We start from the raw sequence: 27,307 nt of genomic DNA on the forward strand, positions 1-27,307 counted from the left end.
GCTGTTTCACAATGTCAATATCCTAAATGCTGTTCTACAGGAGCTAAGCAACCTGGATCTAAGCAATACACACACACAACCCCTATACTAAACACAGAATACGACGACACACTGCTAATCAGTGTGCTCGCACAGAACCCTACTGAACACACTGCTAGGCAGTCTAACGGGGCACAGAATATCCACTGCTAGGCAGTCTAAGGAATCACAGACAATGGCCAGGTTTCACAATGAGAGGCTTGAGGCATCTGTCACACAATACAGAGCCTCACGAATGGTGTCCGTGCCCGGCCTTTATACTCCTCCCCCGGATGACGTGGCAGAAGCGGGCGGGGATTGGGTGACGTCCGTCCAATCACCACGGATGTTGCGAGGTCGGTACGGCCACTGACAGCATAGGAACCGCACAGCTCAATTACATACACACACACACAGACAGGGTTAAGGGCACAAGGTAACAGCGGCTGTAACAACCACACACATTTAAGTGGCTGTAATTTGAAAAGTGACCAATTGACGGTTGATTTGACATATTAGTGCCTGGATGCCATACAATGTTTACCAGCGCAACCATATTAACTTGAATATTTCATGTATGTTCTTACTGTCAGAGAAAGATCATGCCAATACAAATGAATGGTCTAATAACCATTAGCTTCCGGTGGTGTGTCATCTTTGACTTTGAACTTGATTTAAGGGCTCTCTTTTCAACACATGAAACTAATGCACATTTTTAAATCAGGTCTACGTCTACACACATACTAATTCAATAAAAAGTTAAAACAAGCCATTTAGGACAGAGAGTGAATACACATACTATACAGAGATGCTGTATGAGAAACCAATGTGAGTTTGGAACATTGAACAATGTAACGCTATTCTAGTAGACCTCAACAATGGAATTATGATCAGTAGAAATGCCCATGACATGGGACCTTTAAGGTCAATGGATGGAGCCCCTCCCACACAAAGCATGCAACTTTAACATTTCTACGCAGTCCCCAAGCGAAATGGTGGTACCAATGTAATTGCACTTGTATGTGTTTCACTATTGACCAGCAAAGAACAACATCATTAATTTGACTACATAGGTTTGCGAGAGGTTCACAAGAGAGATGGCAGTGCTGGGATTTGACTGTCTCTCACACTGCGGTCAAGAGCAGCAGCGTGGGCTGGTTGGCTGTTTGTGTGTGTGTGTGTGTGTGTGTGTGTGTGTGTGTGTGTGTGTGTGCGTGCGTGCGTGCGTGCGTGCGTGCGTGCGTGCGTGCGTGTGTGTGTGCATGTATGTGTGTGTGTGCGTGTATGTGTGTGTGTGCATCAAATTGGAACACAAATGAACTCTCAAAGGTTTATGGAAAGAGCAGCATTATAATGGAAGAAAATTACAGATATTGAAGATTGAATGGAGAGAAAAACACGTCCATTGAATTAATGATTTAATACACATATGTAGTACATATGTTCAGTATGTACAGTATGTGTCTTCCTGTGTGTCTGCATATGTATTTGAAGACACTCAGGTCTCCCACATTAAAGGCACATTTCATTTTTAACATGGTGAATGACATTCATGGCTGAGTGGCTGTGGCAGTGCTGAGTGGCTGTGGCAGTGCACAGCATCACGTGTGTAGCAGGAGGCTCACACTTTGCGATTTCTGTGGATAATTTAGAACCTCTTTTATCCAAACGCAAAAATAACTGAATTTGAAACCATTAGTCTCACCAATGCCTGTTATTTCCTTTAAACCTAAATCTGGCTTTTCAGTGTTTGGGAAAAACGAGTCGGAAAATCTCATATAAAAGGTAGGCTAAAATAAGTGACAAAGGGAGGAAAAAAGAAAAATACCGTAATGGAGAAAACATAAATCGTTTTCAAGAGGCAAGAGCTGTGGATAAAACAATAGCACCATAAGGAATATCATTACATATGATATTGGTATAAAAATGCTGTTAGATAAAAAAAACTAGACATTGAGCATACAAGTATACTATCTTAAATATGACTGGGTGTGATTGTTTTATGACTTCAGAAAGAAAACTATTTTATGCTCATATTCAATCTTTACAATTGATACATTGTTCTAATCTACGAAATACCATGTGTCCTTTTTAGCCTTTGTGTTACTCGGGAGGAGAAATGCTGTTGAGGTATTTGCTGAGGTATAGTAGATGGCATGGGGGCGTCGGCCATGGCCCCCATCCCCCAAACATACGCCTCTTACCCGCCAAGATAATTGCATTCACAGGCTGCTGATTAAATTTGGCCCATCCCTCACGCAATTGTTTCCGATGAGTCTTTATGAAAAATGGCTGAGATTTGGGGATTATGGAATTATACCCGAGCAAGGCAAAGCATCTACTTAAAGATGAGAAGAGGAAAACATAAAATCATGACAGAATGTTTATGGAAGGAGGGGGGCTGGGTATCTTTGCTCTTTTTCAACTTAAACTGTGATAAAGCCTTGGTAATCTGAGCTTTATGGGTAGGGCGGAGGAGGAGGAGGAGAAAATCTTATTACAATACCTTGTGATAAGACAAATCTGCAAGCAAGAAAGAAAAACAAAACCATGAAAACAGCTGAGGAGAGAGACAAAGAAGTAAGACAAAAAGATTAACAAGGGGACAAACAAGTGAGTGATTTAAAAAAAAGACTAAAAGGACCTTCAATTGTTGCTGCTGGCCCTCAGCAGCAACAATTGAAGGTCCTTTTAGCCTTTTAGCTTATCAAGGCTGATGTGTGATCAGCCGCCAGCTGAATTGAAATGAGCCACGCTCTCTGGAATGGGCAAAACAAAACAGGGTCTGAGAGAGGCAGTGAGAAAGAGAAGTAAAGATGGAAAATCAAGAGCAGAAAGAGCCTACAGTATCTTACCACAAGCATACCAAGTATGTTGGTTTACCACCGAGGAAGTTGGCTTCAATCAGTGCATTATTTGCTAAGGCAACAACACGTCATGTGGCCTTATTTTTCCAGGCCCACTGAAAGACGTCCAGTAACACACTACAGGCCAGCCATGGCTCTAACTTGGTTCACACAGGACGTTTGTGTGGTGGGAATCAGCCAGGATTGGAAGGTCCACCCGGAAGACTGTAATGTAAAAATGATGCAGGCAGCTCTGCCAAAGTTAATAATATAATCATCTAAATGTGTTATTTTTGTATCACAGTGATGAAGTCATTTAGTCTGATAAGTGTGTCAGGGTTTAGAGGGTCAGCATTGATGTCACACGAGGGGGGTTAGTGGTACTTGTTATTACACATTAGTGGCTCACTAATCAAACACGATGGCAAAGTTGTTAAGCTGTGCCACTCCAACATGTCACACATAACTGTAGAGTTTGATTGATTTTTTTGGACAACGGAACAATTTAAGAAAGGACTGATAGCAGCTGAGGTGCCCACTGTTATGATTGACACAATGTGTCTTCTTTTCAATGCACATATGCTGGTTCTGGATCATACTACTGTGGTAAATACATAAGAAAGGCAGCAGAAAGTAATCCAATAGGAGCTTTATTTATATGTAATGATAGGGTAATATGTACTGTATGTATATTGCTTGGCCTTTGACGTGCCATGTATTACATTACATGCAGGGTCGGCTCTATAACAAATCGAATGGGGGGGCAATCATTTACCAAGGGGGGGCACACACTGCCATCAACAACCAACACACAAACACCAACGCAACTTCAAAAAACATGCTGTAAAGTCTATTGTCTTTCACACACATTGCAGGGTGTAGTGCTATTTTATAGCGCACCTATGACTTGTGCATACATGCACGGTTGTGACACGACCACCAAAACAGAAACATATGGACATAGGCCACCATACAAAAAATGTGCAAATGTATTTAGTATCCTATCCATGTGAACATATTTTAGGTGGGGGTGGACCTAACCTCCTCTAGGAGGGTCCGGGGGCATGCTCCCCCGGGAAGATTATTTTTAAAATATTGAAGTTAAATGCATCAATCTGGTGCACTTTGAGAGCAAAATGAAGAGATCTATGGATAGCCTACATCTCTCAACACCCATATGAAACAGAACTGCAACAGATGTACTTTTTCTTTACTAATCACTCCCCTTTTAAACTGTATTCTTGTGTTACTGTCCTATAGTATTTCATACCCGTTTTTTATGTATTCTCTTATTTTTTAATAACTATAATGATCATATAAAGGTATTCCTCGCAAATACTTGTTCACATAAATGGTGACCAAACCGTTTGAGACCCACTGAGATAACTTACACTAAAGTTAACTATCTAAACACTGAGAGAGTCCTTACCTCAGTGAGCTGAGGTTATACGATCCTCTCAGTCTGACAGGAGAGGACTCTCCTCCACCTTGGTGTAGAAACAGCTCTTTATATCCATCTTTATATAGCTAACCAGATGCTAACAACAACATTCTACGTTACCGCTCGCGCACTCACAAAATGCGCTCGTGCCACACACACTTGAATGAAACACAGAGACCAAGAAGTAGGCTATACTGTACTGTATACAGTGATGTACCTGAACGCGTTCAATGAACGATCGTTCATGAACGCGTTCATATTTTGGGCGAACGTGAACTGAACGTACTGTATTTCCGCTAGATGAACGTAATTGAGAACGCGTTCATTCTCAGCGCTGTATAACGGCGTTCAAAAGTGCGTTCATTCTCAGCACTGTATTATAACGGCGTTCAAAAGTGTGCCAGATTTCATATGCCTTTCAGCCGAAAACCCAGTTAAAACACACCGTAAACAGGCTTCAAAATAATGCGGAAAACCACCCAATCTGGCAACAGCAAGCTGCCTGTGACGCGTACGCGCCTGTCACCCCTGGCTGTCGCACTAAAATATAAATATACTAAATATATCAGACTCCTCACAACAAACAATGTGGAACCGCGGAACCGGCGAGCATTGAATGAATGAATGAATTAGTATGGACGAAGCCAGAGCAGCTGCAGCAGCACTCGCTCAGAGTGAGACTCTACGGCAGGGGTGGGGAACCTTAGGCCTCCGGCCGTATACGGCCCGCGAGACAATGTGGTACGGCCCTCGAGGTAATTTATAAACACACGCAAAAAATAAAAAAATGAAAGAAATCTAGACCGCAAAAAAATTAAACAAGCGAGTGCCTGTTTTTCCTGGCCAAAGTCAGGGTCCTTGAACACAACACGAGCCTAACGTGTCATCACGTGGTATATGTCTCGACTGACAGGGGTGCAGTTCTGACGGAGAGCACCAGAACGCCACTCCAGCACTTCAGAAATTGCAGTACCGATAAGTCCATACACATGCCGCAGTTTCTGCGTGTCTGTGTCTTTAGTTGAAAGCCCAGTGGCGATCTGCTCATCTGTCATACTGATCAGACAGTCAATAACTGTGTTGTTATCATTAGCATCTGGTTAGCTAGCTATGCTAACAAATATAAGAAGCTTTTTCTACAACCAGTGAGGTAAAGGCACATCTTTATATGATCATTATAGTTATAAAAAAAACAAGAGAATAAAGTAAACAGGTATAAAATACTATATGACAGTTATTAATAAAGAAGAATACAGTTTGAAAGGGTAGTGAATTGTCAAATATCCATAAATTAAAAGAAAATCTGCTTACAGTTGTGTTTGGGTGTTGAGAGATGTGTCCATAGATCTCCTAATGTTGCTCTCAAAGTGCAACAAATCTTCCCAGGGGAGCATGCCCCCCGGACCCCTCTAGAGGAGGTTAGGCCCCCCCCACCCACTTAAACCATGTTCACATGGATAGGAAACTAAATACATTTGCACACATCTTGTGTCCATATCTTTCTGTGTTGGTGGTCACGCCACACCCTGCACGTGCATGCATACGCGAGTCATGGTGAGATATCTGGATTAGGAGGTTGCTTTTTCTTTGCACAGAATGAAATGAATGGGCTGTGATTTTAGTTTTTTTAAGCAGAGGTCAATAACTTGTACGGCCCTCTGAGGATATTGTAAACATTGAAATGGCCCATTAACATCGTACAGGAGACAAATAATAGCTCGCAGCAACGTATTGAAAAAAGAACTATGAACTATAAATTAGTTCATTTTTGAAACCATGAACTTTAGTTCAACATTTTGAATTATGAACTATGAACTGAACTAGTTCATTTTAAAATGTGTGAACTGTGAACTGAACTAGTTCATGTAGAAAGTGAACTTTCCCAACACTGCCTGTATATCATATTATTTTCGATGGCTTTACTGTATAATCAGTGTAACAGATGAACAGATCGCCACTGGGCTTTCATTCTAAACACACAGCCACGTAATGATAACAAAACAAAGGTCGGAGGTCATTGGTCAAGCAACACACCAATCATAGAGCAGCAGTGAGCACAGCTCAGGCTGTGTTTTATATTTGTATTCTTTATTTCTGATGTATTTCACACAAAAACGGAAACGTTAGTGGAAACGTTTTCACTTAGTTTAGGCTATAAGCTATGATTTTAAAAAAAAAACGGCAAAGTGGCAAGGCTTGCCCACCCTGCGTTGGGGGGGCACAGTGACTCATTTGGGGGGGCATGGCCCGCGAATGACCCCCCATGACGCCGACTCCGATTAGATGTTACGTTTGCCGCTTTTATCAAAAGCGACTTACATACTCAATACTGTGGACAATCCCCACAGGAGCAATTTGGGGTGAAGTGTCTTGCCCAGGGACACAAGGACATGCTGACTGCAGTGGGGTTTGAACCTGTGCTCCCCTGATCTTAAAAGAAAATATTTTGAAACAGATTAAATGTCTTGCAATGGAAACCAGCATTATTTTTATTAGTATCAACAGATGTCTTGCCTGCTAAAAGGTAAATAGCCGCTTTGTCATTGTAACGTGTTTACAAATTACTCATGTTAATGACACTCTTAGGCAAGGCAAGTTTATTTATATAGCACCTTTCAACACAAGGCCATTCAAAGTGCTTTACAAAAAACGAAAGACATTAAGAAAATGGCATTTAAAATCAGTCATTAAAAATAAAAGATAATAAAATAAACATTAAAAGAAAAAATACATGGATAAAAGTTACAGTGCAGTGTAAGATATGAATAGTTCAATTAAAACCAGCGACAAAAAGAAAAGTCTTCAGCCTGGATTTAAAAGTAGTCAGAGTTGCAGCAGACCTGCAGGTTTCTGGGAGTTTGTTCCAGATATTTGGAGCATAATAACTGAACGCTGCTTCTCCATGTTTAGTTCTGACTCTGGGGACAGAAAGCTGACCAGTCCCTGAAGACCTGAGAGATAAGCAATTGTTTGATAGTGCCTCAGTTGCCTAGTAGTTAAAGGCATGTTATAGGTGATATTGAATGTAGGGCAATCGCTCTTTAAGTTAAAAGACAGACTATATTTTATGCTGTGAACAAGGAATTTACAACCAAGAAGGAAAGCATTTGGGATGTCATCATTTACTATTTGTATCAATAAATCATAAGATAATATCACAGGGTTGCATTGTGTGTTGTTTAGTTTAGGCCTGTTACGTTACTGCACTGGGTGTATAATCACGCTCCAGTTAAAACAATGAGACTACCAATGAACCAAGCTATGAAATCTTTGCCAATGGTCTACTATCACTAAAGATACAGAGCACTTAAATACAAAGTTCCTGCTAATATTTAACATCATGGATGATTAAAGAAATTGGGTAAGCAGGTTTCAACATCATGGAGGTTCTTTTCAATCATTGCCATTACATGTTACCTTCTTTCAAATGTGTACTCTCTTTATCTCTCTCAGTTCTGGTAAACAGAGTGTGATGTTGGCAAAAGTGTTTTAGTAATTAAAAATATTACTTAAGAATCCTGCTATTTGTATTTGTTTCTCTGTCCTGAAGGTAAGACTGCCTTATTGATTGTGTGATGTCAGCCGACATTACATTGTCTCAGGAAAAACTGAGCCGATGCTTTGAGACCTGTGACCAAGCTGACCTCTGTGTATGGGCAATAACATGTGCCTCCCAGCCTGGTTGTTGCAATAACACACAATAATAAAAAACTGAATATGACATTATCAAAGAGGCACCTGGTAGATGTGATGGCGCTTCAGAAAAATGCCATTCATGGAAACAAGATATTTTTAGCATTACATTACATTACATGTTACTTGTTAGACGCTTTTATCCAAAGCGACTTACATACTCAATACTGTGGACAATCCCCACAGGAGCGATTTGGGGTGAAGTGTCTTACCCAGGGACACAACGACATGCTGACTGCAGTGGGTTTTGACCCTGTGATCCCCTGATCCGATCACGAACGCACTAAACCACTGCGCCACACGCACCCACATTACAAAATATAAATATACCATAGAGAAAGGTCTGGACACGCTTTTAAAAATGTTTTATTTGTTAAAGTCATGTCTGGTGGTCCATGTACTAACACCCACCATATCTCTGTACGGACCTGAGATGAACAGGAAAGTCATGTTCATGTCCCATTACCCATCGCTGCCCCCATCAATAGCGGCATATGAGGCAAGAAATATGCATATTAATTATTAAGATGCCAGGGGAGAAAAAGGAGGAGTTGTATCGTAAGGGGTAATCTGTGTGTTCATGTGTGTGTCGGCGTTGAAAGAAGGTTACTAAATTGTTTCTGGGAGCCAGGTTTCTCTTAAACTTGTGAAAAGCAAGTCTTAATGACAACAGTTTAAATTGGGAATTATATAGCTGGAAATATCAGCCATTTTATCCCACTGTTTAAATATGGTCTGTATATCTTGTCAGTATATAACATATGATCCACAGATAAACTGCTATCTCAGACCCAAATCCTATCATCTTAAAACTACAAGAACTAAGTTTAAAAACACACCAACCGCCTAACCCTGATTTCAGAACTTTGTTATATGAATGTTACACACATCATGACTTAACAGTGAACATCTTTTATCACCTTGAGTCCACAGGTGTCCATTTAGGCCTCATAACTAAGTTGATAGAAAGTGACATTTTCCTCAGTGGCTTTTAAGACCCACTGAGCTGTCAGTCAGCTCCTATTTTATTTGTATTTCCCATCTCATTTCGGACCTGTCTGAAACACAGACTGGCCTTCAGAAAAAGAGTCAGAGCCGCATGTCAAGGCTGCACAGCCATGCACTGACAGCCAGTCAGTGGTAGTAACTGAACATGACAATCCCAGCGTTTGTTTTAAATCTGCAAGCAGATCTTTGGCACACTTTTTAAAACATGGAATAATAAATAGAAAGTCCAAAAAAATAGGAACATCAATCATAAAAGGGTGAAGCCCTTCTTTTGATTTGTTTAACTTTAGCTGTCTGCATGTTACGTATAGTGTGACACAGCAGTGTTCAGTCAAAGATAGAAAGTTACAAAGTATATTAATACTATGCACAGTTTTGAAATGACAGGTGAAGTCACTGAGAAGAGTCATACCGTTGTTTTACTGCAAAGAGAACACGAGAACAAAACATATAGTGATATTTTCCCCAACTTGGACATTTGATAATATATAATTTGAGCAACCATTTAAAACCATATAGTGTCTAGTTTGTGTGGTGTTGAAATTGACCCGATTTCCATTTTCAATGAATACAAAAATATATAAGGATATTTTCTTTCAACCTGAAACTCAATCGCCGGGGCTTATTTATCGTGAAGGACATGTGGAATTGTTTTTATTTGTTTTCACTTATGAAAAAATGCCCACCCGCATTTATGTCCTTCATAAGAGGTTCGGGTCAATCTGACCCGGATACAATACCAGGACACACACACACACACACACACACACACACACACACACACACACACACACACACACACACACACACACACACACACACACACACACACACACACACACACACACACACACACACACACACACACACACACACACACACACACACACACACACACACACACACAATTGTATGCATAGAGAAGCCGTTTGATCCTGTTTTTCCTTGATCTTTACCCTTTGTAGTGTGTACACAAAACTATCCTAGAACATTATAAACATTTTAGATCTTCCAGACATGTATAAACATTTTACATTTTCTCGCACTGTCCCCCTCACACCTGCACACCGGAGGAGGGACTAAACAGAGACAAAACCTCACATTACAGTGTATAGTGCAGAACTACAATTAACTACCAGCAAAATGGCCAAAAGATATTCTGCTCAGAGAGCCTTGGAGCTAATAATGGATGAGAGTGAGTGGCGTGTGGTGCAGTGGGTTGTGTATTGGTGATCAGGGGGTCACAGATTCAAACCCCACTGCAGTCAGCATGTCGTCGTGTCCCTGGGCAAGACACTTCAGCCCAAATCCTGTGGGGATTGCCCACAGTATTGAGTATGTAAGTCGCTTTGGATAAAAGCGTCTAACAAATGACATGTAATATAATGTAAAAGAACACATTTCTGAAGATGAGGATAATGTGGAGGTAAACTCAGAATTTGACAGCGAATTGGAAGATGACCTTGACTCAGAACCAGCTGCTGGAAGACCCCCACAGCCAGCCACTCAAGGACCCCCACAGCCAGCCACAGACTACATGCAGCAACTGTAGCAAGTACATCTGTGCTATACACACAAAGAAGTTCTGTACATCATGTGTTTCCTAAACGGACTTGCCCATTGACTCACATGATGTTCTGCAGCGTCACTTCATCAATATATTTTTCGGATATACTGTATTTTATGAATAGTGACTGTTAATCGTTTTTATTTGCTTTGTGTTTATATCTGTTCTATGTCATTTATATGGATGTTTCATTCTCTCTATATTTAACAGCCAAATACTTTTGGCTGTGTGGTTCTTGTGTTTCAATTGCTGTTAAATTGCTTTATTTCCTTCAGGGCTTTGATTATTATATGACAGATTAAAAATAATAAACATTAATGAAAAGATGTTTCATTTACATCTGTCCTAGAAAAGCATGAGCAACATGTAAACCTAGTTTTTATTACAGTGTATTTTTTTTAACAGAAATTATACTTTTATCACAAAAAACGATGGACACTTCCATTGTTACATTTGATCTAGCAAAGAGTATTTTCAAAAACTAATCATATATTTCATTTATATTGTTGGGGAATGAGTTAAAGACAATATATATAAGGAATTGTGCATGTTAAATTTAGTTCTGTATTTTTTTTAAACTCTGAAATATGTCCCGGGTCAATTTGACCCGAACATTACCAAAGGGTGCGAAATGTGAACATAACACAAGGGTTACACTTTGCACGGTTCAAGTTGCTGAGAACACGTTACGTAACATATAGGGCATATTAATCCACAGCACACACACTTAATCAGACATAACACTCATTCTGTCTCGTGTCTCGTGATGAAACAACAGTGTAGAATTCAGAAGAGATATTTACTAAGTGATCAGCGTCCTATTGGTCTCTGAGCCAGTTTTACATCGACATCATGGCAGATCTTAGCCTGATCTAAGCCATAGCCCGAGGGGATGGCAATGTTGGAGTAAGAGGGAAGAGGACTGTGTTTTGATAATTAATTGGCATTAAAATTCATTCCACGCCTACTTTAACTTTTAATGAGGTGAAAGTCGACTCTCCCTTCCAGCGGGCCGCAGAGGCTCAGTTCGGAAGGCAAATTGGTAATAAAGGCCAATGTAGTCAACTTTAGGCAAGACTGGATATTTCTCAAGCTGATGAAAGGTGAGGCAGAGATGGAGGGTTGGTGTGGACTGTGAGGATAGTTTAAGTCCTTCTAGGTCGGTCCATAATGCAATTGCGGGCTAAGGCAATGTACATTATTTATCAGAAACCGGCACATACAACACATTTAGGCATGCTGCTGTACTGATGAATTCACACGCTAGTATGCTTGCATGCATACACATACGTATACATGGTGCTCAAAGTAGAAATAAGTACTCTAGCTCTTTATTTCTGATTAACATCTAAAACAAAACCAACCCATTTATGTCAAATGCTCGAAGCTGTGTCATTCACAAGCATTTGACATGTCTACAATTTGGAAGGTAGTCAGCATCAGGTCTACATGTTCTAGATTTCTAGATTTTTCTGTCTATAGGGGTGAGATGTTCTTTGTGCTAGTATTCATTGTTGCATAATTTCAACTATATTGAAGCAAAGATGTAGTAAGACAAATATTGCATTAATTATACAACATCAATTAGTATTGGTTATGGTAGGAGGTGTTGATTGGAGCTAAAGGGTGAACATGTTATTCCATCGATGATGAACATAGGTGACCAGGGTTGCCATGGGAGTCTATCCAAGGATCGATTCAGACAACCATAATAGTATAAGCAACATTCAGATATTTGATGATTATCAATCTGCCTTTCCCTTTGCCAAATGCTACTTGTTAATACATCGTTTTTCGATTATAAGTCGTTTGTGAAACAGTCTGTGATGGACGAGAGCGGAAATGGAACGCACGCTATTTGTTGTTTGTATATATCACGCAGTCTGTCTTCCGGTTGCCTCTTTTTAATTAAGAATACACACTACCGCCGCTTGCTGGTAAGGAGAGTTATTGCCACTCACGCATGCACAGTGCGTACGTGCTACTTGGCCGTCGGCTGAATTCTTTGCGGTGTGTTCCAGTGCGACCTTTTGGCCAAGACACAGGAGACGTGAGGCGACACAACAATTGGGTCGGGACGTGTTCTTTGGTGTCAGTTTGGTGTGTCAGGGCCTTAATAGTTTAACTATCTCTGTCACACAGTGGTACTACAGGGCAATCAATTAGCACCAAACAACACTGATGGCCCGTTACGGACTTCAATTTAACATGGGCCCTCTCACGAACCACATTAGGGGCGTACAAATGTGACAATGTGAATGTCGTCCTTCAAAAAGGAAGTCCCTCTTGCCCTTCTCAGGAGTGGTGAAATATTGAGTGTGACACAAGAGTAATTGCATGGAAAGTAATCAATTAGACACACAACTGAAGGAGACCTAAGGTCTGTGGGCTGCTAGGCAAGAGGCTCAACTAAATTCTGGCGACGTGCACTGAACCAATCTTGCCTGCCTCCTGTGGCTGAATTGCTCTTTCTTCTGTTAGTAGTTAGAGGGTGAATGGAAGTCTCAGGGATCAGAAGAAGGCAGCAATTTGATGTTTCCCTCTCAGCAGTCCGTTGTCTGGGGAAACCACACTGAGCCAAAAAGTCCGCTTCAACTTATTCTAACCCATCTCGTCCTTTCTCTGCCTTCCTTGTGCAATGAACAAGACATGTTCAGCAGGTTATGGTTTTCACTCACTGAGTTTTTCCTATCAAACTATTTCAGTGGGCTTTGAAGAACACAATAGGACTGTGCTCAAACAGGTGTTGCATACAAAATTACATTGCATGCATTTGTGTTAAAAGCATCAATGTGACAAATCAAGACAGCCAACTAAAATATGATAAGAGTCACAGAGCCAAGGAAAGAGGGATAACGCGTTTGAAGGAAGACAAAAAACAGGGTGGATAAAGAGAGAGCAGATGGATAAGGAGTGGATAACGCCTTGGCGTAAAACACAGGCTTATGTACATGCATGCAACGAGAGAGGATCATTCAGCAGATGGGGCCTCAGATTGGATGCTTCATTTTGGACAGACGCAGTGCAGGCGTTGGGTGGTTAGGAAAATTAATCAACAACACAAAACAAAACTGAAAAAAAAATTAAACGATACTGGATAAGATGAGGGAAGGGAAGAGGGGGGAGGGTCGCAGTAAAATGCGATAACTCGGAAAGCTCATCTGTGTTGTGCTCCTTATTGAGGCTGTTTTTTTTTTTTGCCAGGGAAGCAGCCTGTAATTACCATGTGAAAGCACAGAAGCTGCCCGGGGTTCATGTGAATCCAGACGGAAGTGCTGAAAATGTTTGCCTAAGCAGGAAGCATGCATCAAAATACAGATTAGGAACTTTGAAAATGTCAGGAGACCGTTCTGTTTAACCTTTATCTCGCTTGGCTATGGGGAGAAAAGGTAACAAAAAAAAATAGTCAAAGCTTATGTTTTGCAGTGATCACAAAAATCCTGAAACAAAAACCTTTCACATACCAGCTTTTGTCTTAGGATAGGAGGCAAGTCCTCACAATGTCACTTTTTATACATAAATGTCTTTCTCACAAAGTCATATCAAACAAACAAACAACTCAACTAAACTTTTCACACACAAGCCAAGGGTCTTACATTTCTTATTCATTGCTACACACCCCTGTGCACACACACCATCCCTCAACTTTTCCAAGCTTGACTTATATTTCATATTCATGAGGATAACTTAGCTAAGCTTGATTGAAAGGTGCATCGAAGGGAGTCCTATCCCTGCTCAGACTTAGACCTCCTACACTCCATCCTGCAGTCCCCTCAAATCCAGAGAGTCCATTCACAGCTCGGAGAGAGTGCACCAGAAAAATCAATAAGTGCAATGCTACAATATACTAGCGACAAATTGATTTCATCCTAAGGCAATTTCAACCCAAGTAGAAATACGGGTGGGTTTCAGCACTGAAGGGGTCGCTTACTGAGCCTTCGCTTGATTAGCCCCTTTTGTAGTTAATATTTGGTATCATTTATATATGTTCCTTATGGATTATATCGATCATTTTACACGTATCCTGGGAGCTGCTGGCAAAGGAACAGTGGACCTATATGACAGGAACATCAAAGGCCTTGTAATGAATGAGACAGCCAGCCTCAGCCTCACTAAAGCACTTAAAGGAAGGGAAGAGTTTTGATGTACTGCTCAATGTACAGTACAGTAGTGGATCTATCCTGATGGTTCAAGCTGACATACTTAAATCGTATACCTCAGCAGCAAACAGAGCTTCTTCAACTGTCAGGTGCAACTGTGCAGTAATATGACAGTCCCTTCAAGAAATGTTTCCTGTTATAAATAGATACGTTGGTATTTAAGGTCTGTTACTGGTCCAATCATTTGGGAAGGATTCTGGATAATCTGTTGTAACTTAAGATGCACATTATCAAAAATGAAGTTGCAACTAATAAACCCAAACATATAGAGAAAACATATGCTGGAATAGAAGCATGATGACAACAACCAATGAGAAGCCAAAGCCTAAAAAAGGAACACATCATATCAATGATGATGAAGCCAAGGAAGATAGCAATATGGCTTTGATCCATTTAGAAGTTAGAGACAGGTAGCCAGGTAAAAGCTTCTAGTAACAATTATACTTTATATAAGTTGGACCTGATCTGGGTCCAAGGTAGAATCTAAGCTTTTAGGAACCAAGGGTAGCATTTTAGACTTCTGGTTGGTATGTCGTGAGAAATTAATTGAGAGGATCCTCCAATAACAAGACCTATGTGTCATTAGAAATATTTTGCTACTTGTTAACAGGAACAAAATAACCAGGGTGAAACTCAAACAATCAGATTTATCAAGTGGAGCAGATTCAGCATGGCTGTTGGGCATAACTTCCCCCGTCACTTCATGGCTCGAGGCCATGGATAGCACATCAAACAGCAGCTTCTCAAACAGTCCAGCCCTGGTTCCCTTAGCACTGGCTTTATCTTGGCACCACAATGAAGAGGACCAGCTTGGCAAACAACTGCTAGTGGTGCTGGACCAACGTAATTCCCTAAGTATGGCGCAACATGCAAGAGAGAATTCAAGTTGGAACATTAGCACAAGCACACACTGTTTTTGCACACACAGTCGTGGATAGCTCTGGGGGATTCAGGAAGGAACAGATGAGGAGAACAATGAGAGACAATTGAATTATTTAACCAGAGGGTTTGGAAGCAGCAGAGACACACGCTCAGTGCTATGTGTCTCCCTCAAAAGTCGAAATAAAGTCTACTTTCTGAATTAATTGTGATCTCTCACTACAGAGAGCACTTTTACGTTCCAGTGCAATGTCATTGTCTTTCTCATGTTGCCTCAGTGTCTCCTTGACCTATATGCAATAAGGCTTATATTATTTATTAATGCATTTATGCAATATTACTTCCACAGCATCATGGGGTGAAAAGCTTAAGTCTACTGTGTGCCACCAGGCCAATATGCTTGCTCTATCCCCACAAAGAAATGAGCAGTGAAACTCATTTCAAAGCACATTTTACTGACATTCCCCATCAACAAGGAAATGCATGGCACTTTGTGGAGCCACCTAATAAATCATTCAAAACTCATTTTTCATGCAGTCCTATGTGTAAAAGATAATAAGCAAAATAATTAATGTTATGATAGCACTGAAGTGTAAAAGGGGAAGAAAACATAACAGTGTTGGAACAGTTGGGCTTAACACGACTGACCAGGGTCCTCATTTATAAAGCCTTGCGTAGGATTGGCGTGGGAAGGTTGCTTACGTATAGGACAAAGCAAATACATATGCACCGACACTTTCCGATTCATAAAGGACTGCGTACCGGCGCAGGACTTGCGTACGGCACATCCTACGCCGGTTTCCATTTATAAATCACAATCAACTCGAAATGCGGCGCAGCTTTTGCGGGCTTTACGTAACGCCCGTATTTGCCTATAAATAGTCAAAGAAACGCCCATTCATTCATTCATTTTGACTGACTGCATGAAGAAGATCGCAGGAAATGACGACAGAACAGCTACAAAAGACATCTCACACCGTGTCAGATTTTGGTTATTTTGGGGAGGTCGAGATAAATCATATTGTTTGGTGGATGCAGTTTGAACCAGAGTAGCAGCATGGAGGTCGGATCGTCACCAAAATAAATAAATAAGTGGCCCGAAAAAGGTTAATGACAAAAAAAATACACATAGCCTTCCTCAGGCAGTGTGTTTGTACCGGGGACATGAGACCCCCCCTTGATGAGAAACTCTAAGAAATGATCAGGGAATCCCTCCGGAGTGGAGTCATGACGACTGGATCTGAATTATGTTTTTATATTTGGTGGTTTGTGTTCCAGCTGTCGATCAGCAACTATATAACCATAATCCACCAGTTAAAGGAAATACAACTAATGTGTTGTACAATTTACCACATAGTGTTCTTAGTTTCCATACCTCCTGTGGTTTACGAGCGATTTATCAAGTAGGCTATTGGCAAACGGCATAAAACATGATTAAACATGATAGTATATAAAACCATGCTATAGAAATGCAAAACGGCGTCAGTTTAAAGTAATTCTGTCCTCCTGTTTACCGCATCATTTATGAGAATACATTTCTTAACAAGAGAACATAATCGAGGGGTGATCAATAACATTTCCGTATTTATTTATTTCTCCAAGTTATGTTTTTGTGTGCACTGAGGAGTCTCAAACAGGCGTTTGTTAAATCATTTTAAGATTGGCTTTAATCAATGTTTGAAAATGAATACTTCATATATGATAAATGAGAGGTAACATTTTATTTATGATATTATTTCCACATATTTCTCTCTTCTGCCAACGGTGTCGCAGTTTCTCGTCTCTCCCGTTTTTGTGCTTAGTGCGTACGCATGGGTTAGAGTTTGCGTGGAGGACCGCACATTTTCCCGTCAAGTTAGTTTTTTATAAATCGCAAACAGTGCGTAGAAACTGGCGTACGCCATCTTTTGTGCGTACGCACCGTTTATAAATGAGGCCCCAGGACTTATTTTCTACTTAGTGTTATTTAGCTGATTGATTCTTTCTCTATTTTCAGTCACTCAGAATATCTGTGTGGTTGGAAATGAGTGAATAACACCTCTGCTCTTGTGTTGCACACATGATGAGCTGGCCCCAGCATGCCCCACTTAGCCCTGCATTGGAGAATATTCTACATCTTTTTGCAAGTCAAGAGCTTCATTTCTTGCTGACCTCAAGGTCCGTGTGCCTGCAGAAAACCTAGCAGAACAAGGATCTATTGTTCAGAGAAAGACCGAGCCTCCCACACAACGTTTTCTTACTTAGTACGCTATCTATCAGCAATCACATTCACTGTCGCTCCAACCTCTGAGGAAACAGGCTGGGGTCGAATGCAGAGAGGGTTGTAAATCAGATGACAGACACTTTGTTTCCAGTGATAGGCAATGGTTGGAAACAACGGAGGAGATAACGTCTTTTCACAGCATCATATCCCTTAGTGTGAGAGGGTTAGTTGTGATAACAGCACCAGTTGGGAGAAGAAGAAGAGACAGACTCTCTGCATATTTCCTTGCTTGAAGGTGATAGAAGCCAAAAAACAACTGCCGGCACATTGGCAAATGTATTAATTGCACAATGTACTTTCCGATAGTGTTTTTGGAAAAGATGGGATATCTTTACCAACTTAATGTTAGATCAGTGTGAAACGACATTAATATATTTTGCTAGTCAGCATAGTTTATCAAGCAGAGAGTAGATAAACTATTTCTAGGCAACTTTTGATTAACTCTCTAACACCCAAACAAGCAGGATCTGATCACAGACAATTTCAGCTGTAAGAACTTTTTTAAATCATTAACTCCAAGGATTGCAATTTGAAACACGGTAGTGAGAGAAGTGAATAATAAATGTTAGGTGAGAGTCTGTGAAGCATTCAAATCCCCCCCAAAAAAGCTTTCAAAATACTTGTCGGCTTCCACTCGACCACACTGATGACGAGTGGATGGCCTCCATTTGCAAAGACTGCTTCTGACTCATCCATTGTAAAAAATAACATTACATACACGTTTTGGAGAAGATTGCTTTACTCATGCTGGGCAGTGTGCTTCAGAGTAAAACAGAACCTTGGTCAGTTATGAGCATCTGATTGTAGCCTTAGGAGTAAAAGCATCTCATCATTAGCTGTCGTAGCCTGTTAGGAGGGCCCAGCAGGTTCTGAATAATAGGGTAAACATGAACACAAACTCCAGGAGGCATGGAAATAAAGAATGTTAGATATTTGATCTCATATAAAAACAAGCTTTAAAAATGATAATAATTGCATTCAAAGTAAATTTGCACCATCATTAGCTTACAGGCCACAACTTTTTATAAAAGGCAGTCAAATTCTCACAACATGCAACACAGACACTTAAGCAGGCATAGAATTATTGAATAACTCGCCTGTGAGGTTCTTCAGACCCAACTGGCGTAATCCGAAGTTTCCATCACGTCTGTAGTTGAGGAAGATTGCGAGGGAGTAGCGGTCCTCATACAGTTTGTTCCCTCGGATGATCCTCAAGTTCTCCAACGGCAGGTAGTCAAACTGGTTCAGGGCCACTAACACATAGCCTGTCACTTCTCGGATAGACTGTGGACAGAGTGACAGAGGGGTTTGAGTTAGTGAGGGTTCTAACCGTGCATAATGGTTTCAATCTAGTACATGGTTAAGAGGTATTTTATAAAATTGTAGTGCCTGCTAGCTTTGAACAGCTATTTTCAAGTGTCCCAGTGTATGAGTCTCAGGGTGCTTTCAGCCAACAATGCACCACAAGTGCATGATGCTATATTTGGTTAGCTTTCCATTTGGTAACATGTTTGGCAACATGATCACGAGCTTTAGTGTCTAATTCATCCAATATTGTTTTACATCTACATTGCTCTTGTTTTACACTTGTAATAATTTATTACAAAGAGAACACTCGACTGAGTCTCTCTGATTTGAGCTATTTTAAGCTATTCTAATGTGTTCTGCTGATTATAGGCTGTTGAAAAGTATGCACTTTCAAAGTTCAGGTCTGGAATCTGTAAGTGGGAGTGAACAAAAGTTAAAATGCACTTAATATAAGCTCTTCTTGGTAATTATGTGTCAGTCTACCTTGCAGATATCTAGAATTCTCTCCCATCTGAGATCAAGCCATTAAACATAACTGAATGTGCTATCTAGGGTCGTGCTTCAAGTTGTTACGTCTTGTTCCTGTGTTGTTTTTGTCTGCAGGCAGCTCTCATCCTGCTTCCTGCAGTACAGACTTTCTGGTAAACTGATTGCAATTCATCCTTTTATTTGTCAATTATACAATATTAAGTAGTTGAAAATTACCATTGACTATGAAGTAACACTATTATAAATATACAAGTATATATACAAATAGAAATGCAGTAACAAAATGTCAATGTTAATTAAAATGTATTATTTACATCCACAAAGAAATCTCAATTGTTCTTCTCCTACCCTTCAGTTCTTATACATGTCAAATTGTACATCAAGGGTAATTAAGGGCATTACCTTAAGCTTTCACAAAATGTACAGAATAAATATATGTGTACATGCCAAGAGGGGCATATAAATAAAGCATCAGAGAAGAAAAATAAACAAACTAAATAAATCAGACCAGGATGAAAATCGGAGTCAGGCGTACATCAGATCATTGGCAACATCCATCTTGAAGGTCACTTTACTCAGATGCAATCATGCCAGCGAGTTGAGTTAGAGCATCTGAGTGAGGAGAACTTGCTTGCGGGTTTGTGACCTCAATGCAAAACTTGGCGCAGGGTTCGGCTCTCATGTCCGGGGCCCTGCCTGGGGTGACTGAGCCACAAGGACAGCCATTGCTTCACACTTTAAATGTCATTTAGGAGAGGATATAGCAACTGTCGAGAGTTTGGCGCGGAGCCACCCAGTTGGAGCTGCTGTTGGATGAATCAAAGTGACAGACTGTGTCCTCTTTCCACCATCCACCATCATGGTGGCTGTCATTAGCAGACAGGCGGTCAGAGAAGTCTTTCCACGCCGGCCCCGATGATGCTGATAATCAACAAGTTTGTGTGTGATGTGCTGTTGCAGCTGATGCGCTGAGCTGAAATAAGTCCTAAGGAGGGCCCTGGCAGTGTAGTCATGGCGTCTGACAGCTGTCAGAGAGCATGGCCATCAGCCATCAGTAAGTAAGCCACAGACACAGTTCTGTCATCATTGCCCTGCTGATTACCATTAATAGAAACGGACTGGCAAGAGTCTGGTGAGTCTGTGTGTCAGTACAGTATGTGCATATTCATGTGTTTATCAATCCATACATTAGTTTGAAAACAGATAACAAAAAGCTACTTTGTGCAGTTAAACATACAGTATGTTTAACTGCACAAAAAAAAAAAATCCAGTGAAAATCGTGGAGTTCAAAAAAGAATGTGTCTCCTTACTCGCAATGACCTGCAAGAAAATGATGGAGAGAAGTCCTCTCATGTATCCAGCTGTGCGGCATATGAGGTCCCTTGACCCTGTGATGATTGTGACAGAAACCGAAAGTACAACAGCAATGTTTGAGAAACTCCTTCAGGTTCTCCTCAATGCTGGATGGTGCCCTGCCACAGAGTGTGACAAAGTCCTTTCTCAGTATAAAGCATTCTCACTCAATGTCAACACAAACCACAAAGCAGAGTTCCAAGAATTTGTTTACAGCTGCAGACTTGATGAATTCTTCGGAAGATATCTCAGTGGCAAAGAAGAGTATGCAGAACTGTGGAACATCATGCAATGTCTCTTCACGCTGTCTCATGGACAAGCTGCAGTAGAAAGGGGGTACTCTGTTAACAAGGATATGCTTGTTGAAAACCTACAGGAGAAGACGCTAATAGCAATGCGCTTGGTCCACGATGCAATGGCTGGGCACACAGATGGAGCTCTTCCAAAAGACCTCAAGCAACACTGCAGAGGAGCAAGGACAAGATATGAGATGTATCTGGAAGACCAGAAGAAGTTGAGAGAGCAAACCACTAAAGAGAAGAAAAGAAAGGAGCTCTCCCAGGAAATCCAGAAAGTGAAAACAAAGTGGCAAAAAGTAATGACTAGCGCTGAAACAATGGAGAAAGAAGCACATGAAATGGCAGTTATGGCAGAGAAGAAGCACAATTTTACACTGCTGTCAAAATCAAATGCCTATCGGAAAGGGGTTGCTGATAAAAAAGGAAGAGGTGGCAGCTCTAGACAAAGCCCTGAAAGAGCTGCAAGAGTCTGTCAATAAGTTAAAGCAATAAGGAAACATAAGGAAGAGGGAGGAGGAAGAGAAGAGGGGCGAAGATGAAAGAGGAGAAGAAGAGGAGCATAAGAGAGTAGAGGATGACAGAGGAAAAGGGAGAAGAGTGGAGAGGAGTTGAGAAGAGTAGGAAGAGAAGACAGGAGCGGACACCCCCTGCGAGATGGAGTTCATGACTTTATGAGCTGTTCATGAGCACTCATGAAACATTCATGAACAACTCATTATATGTTCACTTGTCATGTTCATGAACCAAAATTCTTAAAATGCTCATGAACCATTTTAAAGAGCAGTTCATGAAATGTTTATGAACATTGTTCATTCACATAAAGTTCCTGTTTTGCTCATGACAGACTTTTATGAGCAATTTATGAACTTTTCATGATCCAGCCAATCACAACATTATAATTAAAACCCCAAAAAGTGTGCATGAGTATTTCATGAACTTTTCATGACTATGAGCATTTCATGAATTTTGGATGATTGTGGCAAGTTCAGAATATTTTGGAATATTCATGAGCATTTTATGAACTTTTGATGATCAGTGTGATGTTTTTAAAGACCTCTTGAATATTCATCTACTATTTGAACATTTCTTTCTTTTTTAAAACTTTTAATCTTAAAACAGAACAATAGTGAATTTGAAACTGAACATTATCTGTATTTATTTTGGTGACATTCATATCATTTTATGGTTTATCTGTACTGTTTGAGAAGCAGTACGAGTAAGTAGCGCCAAGGTGGAACCTTTGGCAGGTGAGCGGTGACATCTGGGTTACCTTAGGGGGGACACTTCCGCCCCCTCCTCAGAAGCAATCCAGACGATCAACCAGTTCCTGTGTATAATTATTGCTGCTCCACTTTTCTGTTTTCTACAGGTCAGTACATGATGAAAATGATCGATGTTTTTTGTTTATTAACATTGACAGTGTATTTTTGTGATCTCCATAATATGTTATATTTGGTAAAGATAGATATATTGATAGAAAGTATTATTTGATAGCGTTATGTGTTTATAGATAACAACCTGTCCTTCACTGCAAACATAGCTGCTACAACCCGCTGCTGCAGATACACGCTTTACAACATCAGGAGGATGCGTCCCCAGCTGACCCAGAAAGCCACGCAGGTTCTGGTCCAGGCTCTCATCATCTCACGCCTAAACTACTGCAACTCCCTCCTGGCTGGTCTACCTGCATGTGCCATCCGACCTGCAGCTCATCCAGAATGCAGCGGCTCGTCTGGTCTTCAACCTTCCTAAATTCTCCCACACCACGCCGCTCCTCCGCTCCCTCCACTGGCTTCCAGTAACTGCTAGAATCCACTTCAAGACAATGGTACTTGCGTACCATGCTGCGAATGGATCTGGCCCTTCCTACATCCAGGACATGGTTAAGCCGTACACCCCAGCACGTGCACTCCGCTCTGCATCAACCAAACGGCTCGCTGCACCCTCGCTGCGAAGGGGACCCAAGTTCCCATCAGCAAAAACACGTGGGTTTGCTATCCTGGCTCCAAAATGGTGGAATGAGCTCCCCATTGACATCAGGACAGCAGATAGCTTACACATCTTCCGGCGCAGACTGAAAACTCATCTCTTTCGACTCCACTTCGAGCAATAGAACTATTAACAAAGCACTTATGGACTGGCTTACCTAAAGCCAGTTGAGTAGCACTTGAAATGTTTTTGCTCTATGAAACCTGATGTACTTATATGATTCTGTTTTCTTCAAGTTTGTATTTTGTTGGTTGAACGCACTTATTGTAAGTCGCTTTAGATAAAAGCGTCAGCTAAATGCAATGTAATGTAATAATTTATATTGACTATGTTGAATTTCTCCTTGAGATACCGTAATTGACTGTGACAGACAGATAACTTAAATGGAGAAATGTGATGTTTGTAAAGTGCAGCTATTTGAATGTAACTGTGTACTTTGAATTTTGAATAACAAGCATTCCAGACGATCAACCGGATCCTGTGTATAATTATTGCTGCTGCACTTTTCTGTTTTCTACAGAAATCATTTATTGTTGCTGTGGTACCCAAGCTTTTGGGACCCGTAACAAAAAATGTTGTGCAGCTGAGTGTCAAGAACTGCTTCAAATAGTGATAGGATTAATTGTAGTGCTCCACCTGTATACATGTTTGTTTGTTTGTTAATTTGAGTAAAGTTCCATTGTGATTGACATAATTGTTGTTTTCTATGGTTGCCAATTGACCCACAGTCAATGGTTCATGAACAGTTCATGAACAGTTCATAGCCAGCCATTGAATTATATTCAGTGACTGGGTATGAACTGTTCATGAATGGTTCATGAAGTTGTCATGAACAATTCTTGAAATGTTATTGGTTGAATATCCCTACACATTCACTGAAAACTCCATTTCATGAATTGTTCATGAACCTGCCTAAAACCATATTCCATGAATTGTTCATGAACCATTCCAGCACAGGAGTTTCATGAGTAGTTCATGAACTGCCCTAGTGCCATTTAATGTTCATGTCACTTTCATGAACAGTTCATCAACTTTGTTATGAGCTGTTTATGAGTTGTTTATGAGCTGTTCATGAATATGGTTCACTAATATTTCATGAACTTTTCATGACAAGTTCATGAACAGTTAACTATCATCTCACTGGGGACAAGAGGGGAGGTGTGGAGAGAAGAGGACAGGATGAGATAGGAGAGGAGTGGAAGAGAGAGCATATATCAATCCCAGTGCTCATGTGTTTCAAAGTTTCAGTTCAATAAATTGTTGTTCATCTACAGCTTGTTGCATTATTTCATGCATTGATTGTATCAATAAGACATATCTAAGCATTTACAATGTAGACTTGACTGGCACATCTTTTAAATCAAGTAAGTAGTCAGGTGTCCTAGGGAGTTGTGTGTGTGAGGGGAGGGGGGCGCGGATGGGGGCGGAAAGCTTTAGGGGCCTATAGATCATCACTTAATATGGTACCTGGAAAATCAGGAGGTAGCATGGAAAAAAATGTCAAGGCAAGCGTGGGAACCCTGATACTGTAACATTTGTAGAATCACTGAATATAATGATAATGCTTGGTGTACAAATGTTGATGCATGTCCATTTGTATTGGTACTTAATCTGCATGCATAAACACACAATCAACTGAGTTTATTTGAGGTGTGTTATTCTCCATCAGTATGAACACAGCGTTACAATCAGTGCCACACATCACACTTAGACTTTATTTTACTGGCCAATAACTGAGGTCTGTTGGGTGACTCATATTTACCCTGCTGTGGGTTTGAAGGTCTTTACGACACATCGTCCTCACCTACTATCCAGGTGCTTTTTTCCAGCTACCAAAAGATAGAGGATGGCACACAGTGATTAACTCTAGCTGACTGATTTTTAGCATATACAGTGGCTGATTATTAGTTTTGGCCACACACTTCATTTGTGCTTTCTTAATTTTTTTTCTTTTTACAGAGCCTGTTTATCACCCCACTTGGAAGGTCTCCGGTTTGTTATTTTCAAGCTACCAAAATCAATACTTTCCAAAGTGCAGCCTAGCAGAGAGAAATAAAACGAGGGAGAAAGAAGATGGCAGCTACACAAGCTTTTCTCCCCACAGATTGTTTGTTCAATAATGAACTGCAAGAAAAAAAGGGAAACAACTTATAGTGATTACAGGGCCTTGCTGAGCTAATGGCCAAATCTGCTCTGTGTGGTCATTTTCTTTAAACCCAGATCAACAAAACAAGCGTCCCCCGCCACAGCATGTGTGCATGCCAAGTGCACCGTATGCCCACTTCAGGGAAACAGGCAACTGGAGAAAAGTCTGTTAAGGAATACAAAATGTGAAAATGTGTCAATACAAAGGAGCCCACAGTTTTGATGGACTGACACTACATGTATTCCTTAGTCATTTGAATGACCTCCTGTATTTAGCTTTAGTGCAATTAGAGCAATAAATTACTTTCTAAAGATAACAACTTGACACATTTTTGACCTGGATTTCCGTCAGTAAAAATATCTTCAATTTGATACAGGTGTAAGGGGCCCATGTGACAGAAATGCCAGCCTCCTCTTATTGAAATCAAAGGTCTAATGCTCTCGTAGTCCTTTTTTCCTACACTAGTTTAGCAATGTATGTCAACATGGTCATCTCTTATAGCAAAATAAAGCACACATTGTGATCATTCACATTTTGTCACTAAGAAAGGAGGGGTGTTAGACTCCTTCAATGCATGAAGACTGAATTGTTAAACAAACCTCCTTCTCACCCAACCCCAAACCCCACACACCCACCCTACATGCTTCCCTAGAGATCAATGCACCAGAGTCCCAGTAACAGTGAACAAAAGAGGCGGAGAGAGCCAGATTCACTAGATTAACAGGGATTTCTCCCTCCTCTCTCCTCCCTCCTCCCCAAGCCAGAGCATTTGTGAACGGAAGTGTGGCAGCGGAACAAACCCCTCACTTGAGTCACTGAGACGTGTGCGGTTTTGAAATCGAGTCCTTCAATCCCCAACTTTAAAAGAGGAGAAGAGGGAGGGAGGTTTCGGGTAGAGTTAGCGAAGGATGGATGCAGAGGGGATAGGGAAGTGAAGGGAAAGGGTGCAGAGAGGAGCTCAGTCGAGTGGATCGGACTCGGTCTACGTATATTTCTTTGCATAATTAAAACCACATCTGTTCCAGGTCAGGAAAAAAGACAGAAAGACAGCAGAGGTTCTGATGAGGGGGGGTGTTGGGAGAGCTGATGCAGGGCTGAATGTGTAATGACACCATTAGCATGTTTAAAGAGACTGAACACACGTTAGCATGATTCCCTCTCATTTCCATACATATTGAGGCATACCGTTGTGCTCCACAGGGCTGCGGTCATTGAAGTCTGATACACGGGAGTGCACTGGGGGGGCTTAAGGTTTGCCTTGCATCACTAAACCCTCATCCTCTATTTCCATATAGCTTCTCTAAACCCTGAGCTCACATCCACATCTGTAAACAGACACAGAATCCGGATGAAGTGTCTACAAGTGCCTGGGAGAAAATCTTCCAGAGTTTTCCCTGGAGCTCATCCTTGATTTAAGTGACAACCATACTGGAAATATTGCTGATAATTGTTTCATTTTAAAAAGTGAAGGCTTTGTTAGTTTTTTTGTACATTAATTTCTGACATTATTCCACATAAATGAGACTTAACCCTCCTTTGGTACTAACTCATGCATCTCACTCATTTATAATATGACTTTATTTCATTATACTGGCGCTGTGTGAGTGCAATGTTCCACAGGGAAGCAGCCGTGAAGCCGCCCAACTCCCGCCCGACAAACCACGGTAACACCTCAATCCCTCTGGAGTGGCTAAAACCCAATACGACCCACTTTACACACCTGCAGCTGATACATCCTTTGATGTGTGTGTGTGTGTGTGTGTGTGTGTGTGTGTGTGTGTGTGTGTGTGTGTGTGTGTGTGTGTGTGTGTGTGTGTGTGTGTGTGTGTGTGTGTGTGTGTGTGTGTG

General features: G+C 40.9%; 1 protein-coding gene across 1 annotated transcript in view; it reads right to left on the reverse strand.

Annotated features, from left to right (window-relative positions):
- The window catches only part of LOC117466553 (receptor tyrosine-protein kinase erbB-4-like), a 431,817-nt gene that overhangs the window by 156,790 nt on the left and 247,720 nt on the right, over positions 1-27,307 (reverse strand). The window contains exon 3 of the mRNA XM_034109868.2: positions 18,973-19,159. Coding sequence (XP_033965759.1) covers positions 18,973-19,159 — 187 coding nt within the window. The remainder of the gene's footprint in view (positions 1-18,972; positions 19,160-27,307) is intronic.

Source organism: Pseudochaenichthys georgianus, chromosome 21, assembly GCF_902827115.2.
Source record: "Pseudochaenichthys georgianus chromosome 21, fPseGeo1.2, whole genome shotgun sequence".
NCBI lineage: Eukaryota > Metazoa > Chordata > Actinopteri > Perciformes > Channichthyidae > Pseudochaenichthys > Pseudochaenichthys georgianus.